This window comes from Tigriopus californicus, chromosome 11 (assembly GCF_007210705.1).
Source record: "Tigriopus californicus strain San Diego chromosome 11, Tcal_SD_v2.1, whole genome shotgun sequence".
In the NCBI taxonomy this organism is placed as follows: domain Eukaryota; kingdom Metazoa; phylum Arthropoda; class Copepoda; order Harpacticoida; family Harpacticidae; genus Tigriopus; species Tigriopus californicus.
Window position 1 is genome coordinate 421,713 of NC_081450.1, and position 10,244 is coordinate 431,956.

General features: G+C 42.5%; 1 protein-coding gene across 2 annotated transcripts in view; it reads right to left on the reverse strand.

Moving 5' to 3' along the window:
- Positions 1-823: 823 nt before the first annotated feature.
- LOC131890608 (zonadhesin-like) overlaps positions 824-10,244 on the reverse strand; it is a 15,828-nt gene continuing 6,407 nt past the window's right edge. The window contains exons 2-3 of one of the 2 annotated variants that reach the window (XM_059239988.1): positions 1,734-3,082; positions 824-1,647 (exon numbers count right to left, since the gene is read on the reverse strand). In XM_059239988.1, coding sequence (XP_059095971.1) covers positions 956-1,647; positions 1,734-3,051 — 2,010 coding nt within the window. In that variant the 5' untranslated portion in view covers positions 3,052-3,082 and the 3' untranslated portion in view covers positions 824-955. Of the gene's footprint in view, positions 1,648-1,733; positions 3,102-10,244 lie in introns of those variants that run through there. The other variant, XM_059239989.1, reaches the window with a different exon arrangement.

Genomic DNA, 10,244 nt, shown 5'->3' on the forward strand with positions numbered 1-10,244 from the left:
ACTAAGTAAAGGCGAAATAGATTATATGATAATTTATATTCAAGAGCTAACAAAGTGTGTTCCTAATTTATATTGACAAGGTTTTTGAAAATTTTAGTTTTTATAATGTTTTTAGGTAGGTAAGTTTTTTATGTAGGCTAGAATTCCATAAAGTAATAAGATCAAAATTGTTTCTCATGACTTTTTGACTTAGAAAATGCCAAGTAATATTTGGGAACTTCAAAGGAAACTTTATGAGGCGTTTTGAACACCATAATTGAGTAAAGTTGGGTCAGTGTTAGATACGTATTTCGCCCATCTTGTGAACTAGAGGGAGGTCAGGCCGGATTCGCCTTCTCTCAAGCGAGTCAAGTCCCAGCACCCAAAGACTCGGAGTAAGGACACGGTTGGAGTCCATTGATCACTTTTGTACCCATCCTTGAAAAGATTCCACAATGCGTATATCCATCCCGCTTGAGAAATGGACACCAAATTTGGGTACTAAGGTCCACTAATATGGGCTGTTCACTTGTTGAGCACTGCCTGAGGGATCTTTCGAAAGGTGGATTCCTCTTTTTTAGACCAAATTACTCTCTTTTCAGTTTTCACGGGCACACAAGGCCCACTGCGAAACACTGACAATAATTTTGAACCTATTTTTAATTTTTATTCGCAATTGCGCCATCCCTTTTCTGCATCGTTTTTTTCGTTTTCCTTCACCCAACCTGATGTAAAGAAAGGATGATTAAGATTCCCTCTAGATCAATGTATGACAAACTCTTAGAAATACAAGCCTGCAGCAAGGTGTGAAAAAGATACATAGTAAATAAGTATGAACAAACGATTTTCAAGCTGAAAGTGTATATTTAGAAGGAATGTTAAAGCATCTTGAAACTTGACTTCCAACATCGACATTATTGATGGGGTAATCAACCGTAACAAAACAAAGGGAGTGGACGTCATTTTTCAGATGAACTCAATCTAGAGGCTCAGCACACGGGATGCTCTTACTCTGACAGGAGTCTTGCTTGGGGCATCCTGTGGTGAGCTCATAACCGTTGCTGCAGGCTTTTTCCGTGGCCCAGTCACACGCCAGTGGACAAGATGCCTCACAGCTCAAAGTTTGGTAGATTTCAGACACCTTGGTTTTAGGCACACAATAGTTGCCCAATTTGGCTCCATTCCAAACGCCTCGGCTACATTCATGTTCCAAACCGTGATCGCAGGCCACAGGACAAGGGAGATCAATGGGAGCACAAGTTTGGCCAAATGAGCAACCATCAGCATCCACACCCAGAGGGCACATCTTGTGGGTCTTTTGATCGCACTCTGGATCCACCATTTTTTGACAACCTTTGTCGTCATATTGACTGACGCATTTGTCGCCCGAAGCTACACAGGACAACATGGGACAGCCCAAACTGTTGTAAGTGGTGCAGATTTGGTGGTTTTCCGGGCAAAACAGAGGACAAGGGAGTACGCAATGGGTTTTGCCTTCCTCTTTCATCATCAGGGATTGACATATACGCTCAGTAACACAATTGCCCTCCTTTTTGGCAACGCAAGAACGTTCATCAGAAGGACAGTGCAAAGGGCAAATTGTAGCGCAACCATCAACTTGTTTTGGAGCGCAAGTAAATCCCATCTCGCATTCCTTGTCGCTAGGGCCTAAAATTACAAAGGAATTCCATGAATCTCATACAAATTAAATTGGACGTGTCTCAATGGGGCTACAAAGACAGGATAAGACTTACCCTTGGGACACTTCTTTTGATTGTCAGCACACACGACATCCTTTACCACCTTGGGACAGCCCAGATTGTCATAATCCGATGTTGGACAAGAGCAAGCCGAATCTTTGGGAATGCACGTGGGTGACGATTGACACGCATTTTGGTCAAATGTGCCCTCACATTTCTCCTCATTGGGTGCGCATTCTACGGATGGGTGAATGGCGCATCCCCTCTTGTCAAATATTTGTTCGTCGCATGGAAACTCTTTCTCCGTGCAATAATGCTGTCTCTGACATCCACGGTCATCATAAATGCCGTCGCATCTCTTCAATGTCACGAGTTCCACTCCATTCTCGTGAATGAAGTTGCACTTAAAATCGCACATGAACGGACACAGCGTTCCTGGCTTGTATTTGGGCATGCAAATACCGGGGCGGATGCAGATTGCATCTGGATCAAACAAGTCTTTCACGTTGATTCCTGGAATATCCCGTTTATACAGAGGCGCTCTTTGGCATTGTTGCTGAGTGGTGATATCGCATTCAGGTTCTTTCATGATAGGACAACCCGTCTCCGGCTCGAATTCCGCTTCAGGGCAGCTCATGAGTGAAGGTGCACACACACGAGGCTTAGGACATCCATTGGCGTCGTAAATCTGGGGACATATGACTTCATGAATATGAGTGCAGGCCACGGGACATACCATGGGGCACTTTTCGTTTAGAGTAGCAATGGGAGCCTTGCACTGCATACCCAAATTGCAGCCCTTGGAGTCTACACCGCTTGGACAGAGAATTTGACCCTCTGGACATTTAGATGGCTCAGGTTTACTGGAGAGGGGACAACCGAGGACATCATGAGTTTGTCCGGGGCACTCTTGGTCAATGGGATGACAAATGGGTTTGCTCAAACACGGATTCTCAGAAGTCCTCACGCCCGGGCAAATCTTTTCGTCGGCAGCACAATTGGGGGTGCAGTAGTTTGGACATCCCGAGGAGACTTCAATGCGGCTCAGACAAGAATCCGGTCCTGGGCACTTTGCCTCAACGGCGGGTTGTGTGCCGGGGCAATAAATTTCGTCTTTCGAGCAAAACAGTGGACAGGAGAGATCACATCCATCTGGGGATTTCTTAGGGTAGCAAAACAGTCCATTGGAACAGCCAGTTGTATCTTTTTCTTTGTGGCAGAGTTGATGGAATTCTTCATCGCATAAAGGGGTTGGATTCTTTTTTGTATTCTCGCTGCAAGGTCGTATGAGTTGATTTTTTTTGTGGTTGAGCGCGTTCTTGCGGCTGTAGATATTTCGGGTTGACTCAGAAGTAAAACCAAGCAACACCATAGTGCTACTTTCGCAATCAAAACGTTCTTTCCTAAAAAGTGCGTGCAAAAAAGTAAGTTCGATGAACCTTTAATTGAAATATGTCAGATGTAATGAATTTAGATGTTTTGCGCGATGATGCAAATATGGTTTTTTGTTGGGTTCAGATTTTTGGAGTTAGGAAGGGAACTAGGAGAAGTTTTTATTTTTTGGATGCCGATATTAATATTTATCCGTTCAATGATAGCATAAGCTGATGATTTAAGAGCTTAAATTGACGATCCTTCGCATTCCCAAAGGCGAGGTAGCAATTAATGTTGACTGTGAACGTCCCTCAATTGGGATACCCATCTTCAAATGGTAGTCCGAGCCAGTGAGCGCTGTCTGACTTCACACCAAGCAAAGAAACAAACAATATATAGAGGGTGTTCGGATCAATATGAGAATGATCCAACAACTCTTAAACCACGCATGAATTTTAATGCTTTTAAGAGTTATTTCTCAACATAGTCTCCATTCAGTCGCTGACACTTAGAAAACCGATCCAGCAGCTCTTGAAGGCCGCTCTAAAGGCCGTTTTGGGGATACCTCTGACCACCCCATCCCACTTTTTGCGGACCTCCTCCACAGTCCCCATGGACTTCCGGCCAACTTGCTTTTGATGAGGGGAAGAGGAAGAAGTCGGCTGAGCCAGTCAGGAGAATAAGGCGGATGATCAATTGTGACAGTGCCTTTGCGGATCAAAAAAGTCCTTCGTGAATTTGAGGTGTGTGGCCTTGCATTGTCCATATGTAACCGCCAGCTTGAGAGGGATTTTTCGGCCTTTTCTGCCGAAATTTCCGCAAAAGCTGGTCAAGATATGGCAGAATATTCGCTGTTGATGGTTTGACCATTGGGACAAGGTGGGTGTATATAAGGCCTTGGATATCGAAAAAGGCCACAGCCATCACTTTTTTGGCTGAAATCCCAACTTTGAATTTCTTGGGCGCCTTGCGTCCTTTTCCAACTATTGCTTGACATCTGTTTGGTCTCAGGGTTGAGAAATGGACCAAGTCTCGTCCGTAGTGACAATGTTGTTCAAAAAGGCCGCTCCAAGCTCAAAATCCATCTTGTGATAAAGGCTCGCCACTCTCACCCTTTCCACTTTATGAACATCGGTCAACATTCTTGGTACCCATCTGGCAGTCTTCTTTACGAGACCTAATCACTAGTAAGGGTCGCTAGTATTGTTTCATTTGAAACACCAAACTCATCTGCCAGCTCTCGAACAGTTTGGCGGCGGTCGGACTCAATCTGGGCCTTGACGGCGGCGATGAAGGCGAATCACGAACTTTCCGGCGGGATCCACCACGGTTGTCTTTGCCATCACCTCCAGCACGAACTTGGGCAACAATCTTGTAAATTTGGCTTACAGAGATTGATTGAAGTCCAAAAGAATCATGGACTATGGCGATGATCTCCTGGCCGGTCTTTGAGCCTTTGGCAAGGCCGACAACAAATTCATGGGGAGCAGACATTTTTCACTTCCGCGTTTTTTGTTGGGATGTGTGAAATGAGGTTTCGTGATTGACAAATAACATGACAGGGTGACCATAAATGCTAAAACTCAAAACGACAAAAATGTAACACGAATGCAAATGAAGTCTTTTTGTTTTGGAATGTGAGCCAAAGGCCATTGGTCTGTCTGTTGTAAGGCCATTCTCGTTTTGATCCGAACAGTCCTGTAGTAGCGCTTGGGCGAGCTTGGACTCGATTCCAAGTGCACTTGAGTCTTTTACTGAATTTTAGAGAAATTGACCGAACCCGAGTATCTTAGGAAACTCTATTCCGAACTTGTCGAAAACAAATGTTCCTTTTTTTCATTACATTTTGTCAGAAAACGGACTTCATTTCATCATGAGTTGACCTCGTAAAGAGAGCAGCCTTAAATGAAGATTTTCATTAGCCTTGTTGGCTCAGTAAAAACAAGGCGTAAACAAGGTGAGTTTTTTCGTTTTACGTGAGCCAGAGACAGCTAGGCTAACGCAGACAGAATACTCTTTTTCAAAAGTGATATCACGTAAAAAGTGACAATGTTTCGAGACATCAAAAGTCTTATCCTCACCGAGAAAGACCTGCTTGGTTAATACACTTTTTGATGTCATTTTCTCCGGATCTTAAGTATGAAGGCCTCCAAAGACAGATCAACTAGGGACCAAAGTGACATTTTACAAATGATGAACTTTGCTCGGTTTATTTGGGCTGCTTAGCTTCCAAATTGATGACTAATCCCTAAACGAGGGTGTTGTCAGGGTGGTCGAGGTGATGGCTCCCACTATCCCAGAACTCCACCAAACTGGTGGTGTCAAGTTCAACTCTTGAAAACCATTCGGGTTGCTTGCCTACTCGACAATCCAGGTTACTAAATAGAGTAACAATGCTAGCTTTCATTGGCTTGAACATTCTAACATAAAGGACTTTGAATGGCCAGTAACCAATGTTCCCAAGGGAATGGCAAGGACATAATCGCTATCCAGGCCTGCCAGATCCAATCCAGGAGCTCTAACTGTTTTCTATGCATTGTGTCCTTGGAGGGTAGATGCAGAATAGTTGCAAACACAAAAGTGAAAAGACATGTAAAGAAACATCAAAGTGAGAATTGAACTATTCCTTTGAAATTGCGTCAATCGTAATTTACGCCTGTAAGTCTGAAATTGCTTTTGCATAGTACCCCCCCCGCTTCACATCCTCCCCCCCCCGCACCCCCGCCCCCCCCTCCACCCCCCGTGCCACCCGCGGGGGCACCCCCCCGCCGCCCCACCCCCGCCCCCCCCCGCAGTACCCCCCCCTTCCCCCCCGCCCGCCCCTCCCCCCCCCCCCCCCCCACCCGCCCCACCCCCCACCCCCCACCCCCCCCACCCCCCCGCCCCCCCGCCCCCCTTCGACGCCCCGCCCCCCCCCATTGTGGTGCCCTTCTTGTGCGTATGTGTCAGTTTTACTCTTCTCCCACGGGCACCTAATCAATTACATTATGTGGTCAGAAGTCGCTTTAAATATCTCAATAAATGGCGGCGTTCCCGGCTTGAAATTTCATTTTTGGCTAACCCTCCCGATTTTGAAATACTTTTTCAGCATATCGCCCAATCTGTGGATATTTCTTGGTCCTGTTAAGTGTTTTAAAAAATCCAGAGCCACTTTTTCCTTCGATCTCACACTCGTGAAGCTTCTGTGAAGCTTGCTAATCAAGGTAAATAAAATGCAGCTTCTCATAATGGGCGACAGTTTTGTCCTTTCATTAACCAATGATACCATTCATCTTTACCGAATATCAAAGCAAATTTGAATACCTATGTAAGAACAGGTTTTTAACTGGTAGTTCCACTCACCTTCTGAGCTTGCCTCCACTTATGGGAAAAGAAGCCATAATAGACCGACCGATCTTTGAAAAATTTGCTTCGCTTTTGTAACCTCGAGATAAAAGCAGTACACAATACTTTTACATCGCAAATCAAAATAGCATTGCGGTCAAGCTCGTTAACCCAGGGTGCTCATTTTGTTATATTCTATATCTTGAATTTGTGGTTTGGCAATACTTGATTAAAAGTCAATAAGAAATCCTTATTAGCTCCCTCGCCAAATATTTTTCTTGAACCCATAAGTCCGTAAAAAGATTGATATATTTTTCTGAATATATACTTAATTTACAAAATACTATAACAGCAGCATATAGCCACGGTCAAATTTTCAGAAGCGCCTTCCTAATTCGCTAGCGGTTTCTCTCCATCAAATAGCCCACTGGTATTTGGTTTACTGATAACTACAATTCGTTATCATTTGGGTATGCTACAAAACGGCCAGTCTAGCAAACAAATTGGTGCCGTTATCGTTTACAATTAATGATGAACGAGTGTATTTCTGAAAAGGTATCAATGTTATGACATTTGACGGAGAGAGCTACAAGTGGGTGCGCAGGCAATTCAACGATGATTCGGTCTGGATTGGAGTGACTATTGGCGCTCGATGGTATGAACGAAGTGTAGTTTGCAATCGCAACCAAACAGCCAGTGCTGTTTGAACGAGTAGAAAACCCGGAACGGAATGGCCAGCCTGGCGGTGGAATGCGGTTGACGCCGTGCGGAGGATTTTTTAAGATATTTCGCCGTACGCTTATGTCGTAATCCCTTGATATATCGAACCCAGATGGAGAAGGCCTTATTTATTATCATATAATCAGGAAAGTCAAACAGTATGACCAAGTTTCATTGACCATTAAATCAACTAACACAGGATGCCTTACACGCATTTGCTCAACAGAAGAAGGTTTTGTATTTCTAAGTGATTTTGCAGAAGAGGGAGACGCTAATAGTGATTTACTTTTGGTAAAAACGGTAGGTTAGCTGAACACGACTTGAACATAGTTCTTTTGACCCTACTCTGAAGGAGGAGCACTTATCCCCACAAATTGACGGAAATACAGCAGATTTTAGTATCAGAATAGAAAAGGGGTAGAAAAAAATGAATGGCAGAAATTGCCACTACTCTTGGGATAGAAACATTTTCTACTTAGACCAATTGCTTCACAGTTTGCTGACCAATGTGATTAGGGTGTATTGAAGATGCTTTAATATTAAGAAGTAACCATAAAAAGGAATAAGCAAGGTCTAAGACCATAGGAATACTGAATGGAGATAATCACACAGCCGCTTCAATAGATTTATGAAGCAGCTTTCAACCAATTTATGAAAAGGCACAATCTGCTTAAACAAAATTTGGATAAAAAACTAAAAGCATGTTAAGAAAAATAAAATATATTAATGTCTTATTAATTTATTTTATTTTTTCTTCTTGTTCTGACGCTCCAGAAGGAGAAGATGTTATTTTATCTTTCAATGAAGATTTGTTAGTTATTAACTTTCGCTGAAAATGGGGTAATGCAGAGAAAAGATAAATTCGGCAAGTATAATACTGCATTATCATCAAAAACAGAAAATTTTAAATTGGGTAAAGATATACTTATATCAATACAAGAGATTGAAAAGGAAGAAGTGTGGTATCTCGTATTTTTTATTTGTCTACAAACAAGGGGATATTTTAAGAACTTTGGCCTTTTATCTCTTTTTCTGTCACGAACATCCCTGTCAATAAGACTGATGCACGTATACACTCCACCAGGTAGACGAATAATTAATGGAGATATTGAAAGAGAAATACTATTCCTTTGAATGAAAATTTGGTTACCCAAGAAAGAGAAGGATAATTGTTCCTTTTTGGGTGAGCAAAGAGGATACGATTAACAGATACTCCGATAAAGAATACCAAGATCAATGCGATGAGATTTATTCATTCTAATTTGCAACTATTTAGCAATAAAGCTTGCTATCAACCTAACGAAGGTGAGGTACCTATCTTTAAACGAATACGCTAGTTCATCAGAAGAAGTACCTTGGCAATATTATGCCCGCTAATAGTTTAAGTGTTAGCATACAAGCGGTAAGATGTTGGTCAGGACGAACGAGGGGGCTAAACTTATTCAAACTCGAAAGAGGCTATACATAGGTTTGGCGTTTATTAGAGAAAATATGTAACAGGAACGATAAAACTAACGTACCTACTATGTATATAACGAGTATGGCAGCAAGTAGCCGTAATTTACCTCAGAATCTGTACAATATTTGGCAAACTGGGTTGATAATGCTTTATTTGCCGTAGTTCAGCAAGCGTAGTTTTTTACAACTATGAAAAAAAGGCCGTGTAGGTGGCTAAAAAGCTACCAAATAAAGGCTGGGATACTTTACTATGACAAGTTGAATGATTGCGGTAGTGCAAAAGAGCCATTCAGGGCTCTAAAGGTTTATTTACTATACCAAATAGATTCAACACGGTAGAACGATCCAAACGGGTAACACAGACAATTCAGTTTCCTTGTATGTGATGTTAGGCGGTGCGTATTTTGAGATAAAGAGCAGAACGAACATCCACTATCACAGGTCAAGTAACAAATACAAGTTTACAAAGGGCTGCAAATACTATTTTAAACAAGAGACCTTTATGATAATACCTTATATAAAGGACGGGCTAAAACAGGTATCGAAACAACTGTTCCAAGCTAGAGGGCTTGAAACATGGCACAATAGCTGTCCTATCTGCTGCCAGTAGGACAGGGCAACACGCCTTTAATAGGTGCTAGTTTTAGATTCCAAAGGGCAGTTTGAACCCATACTTTTTGAAGATAATTACCCATAAGGCGGCAGGGTACAGCTGGATGAAGTAACTTTCTTGAAGGTCTACCTACAACAGACTATGAGGTTGTACTTACGGCAGATTTAAGTTCTGGACACAAACCTGTAGGTCGTGGAACTGAAACAAAGCTACTATCATAACAGCTCGCCCAAACAGCTGCGCCACCAAATGCAGGGGCAACAGCATTATTCTAGCATCAAATGCTTATGATAGCTGACCGACTACAAACAAACGTAAAGTAGCGGTAATTATGCAAACAATTGTGAGTAGGCTCTAGTGGTGCTTAGTTCTCTTGGGATACTCGAACCACTCCTTTTGGTACCTACTACCGATGGAACCAATCCGGAAAAAATTGGCAAACTTGGAAAAAAAATTCTTTTATACGCTTTCAGAATTGCATCTATTGGTGCCGGATGAGTATTATTGAAAGTATTGGTTTTTGAGTGTACTGCAAATAGCCAAAATCACAGTAATGCGAATTTAAACCATTAAACTAAACATACAGCCGATCAACGGCCAGTGGGTTTGTGGATATGGGAAGTGCGTTTTCTTAGAGGCGACTATACGGCGCCTAATGGGTGGAATACACCTTAGCGGCACAGAAAGCCTTTACTGGGATGGCACTAGCAATATAGTGGTTGAAGTAAGTTTTGATAATCGAAGGTGGACTAGTAATGTCATTTACTATAGCTAATACTCCTGGAAAGTATGGTTGTTTATTCAGACTCTTAGGGCAGGATAGGCGAAGAGAATGCGAGGCGGCAGTCCGAAGATAACCGAGCTAATATTCGAATTTGGGGTATTGCAGGAGGCTCTACAGACCAACTATGCTATAACTACAAAACTGGTTAACAAGAATAAGCATAGCGACCAATGCTACCAAATGAAAACTTGCTAAGACTTTAGGCTTGATTATTAGAGAATGACCTAGGAAGTTCGATTAAATAATAGAAACAGTCGGGACGAAATAAATATGAGAAGGATATAAGCCGAAC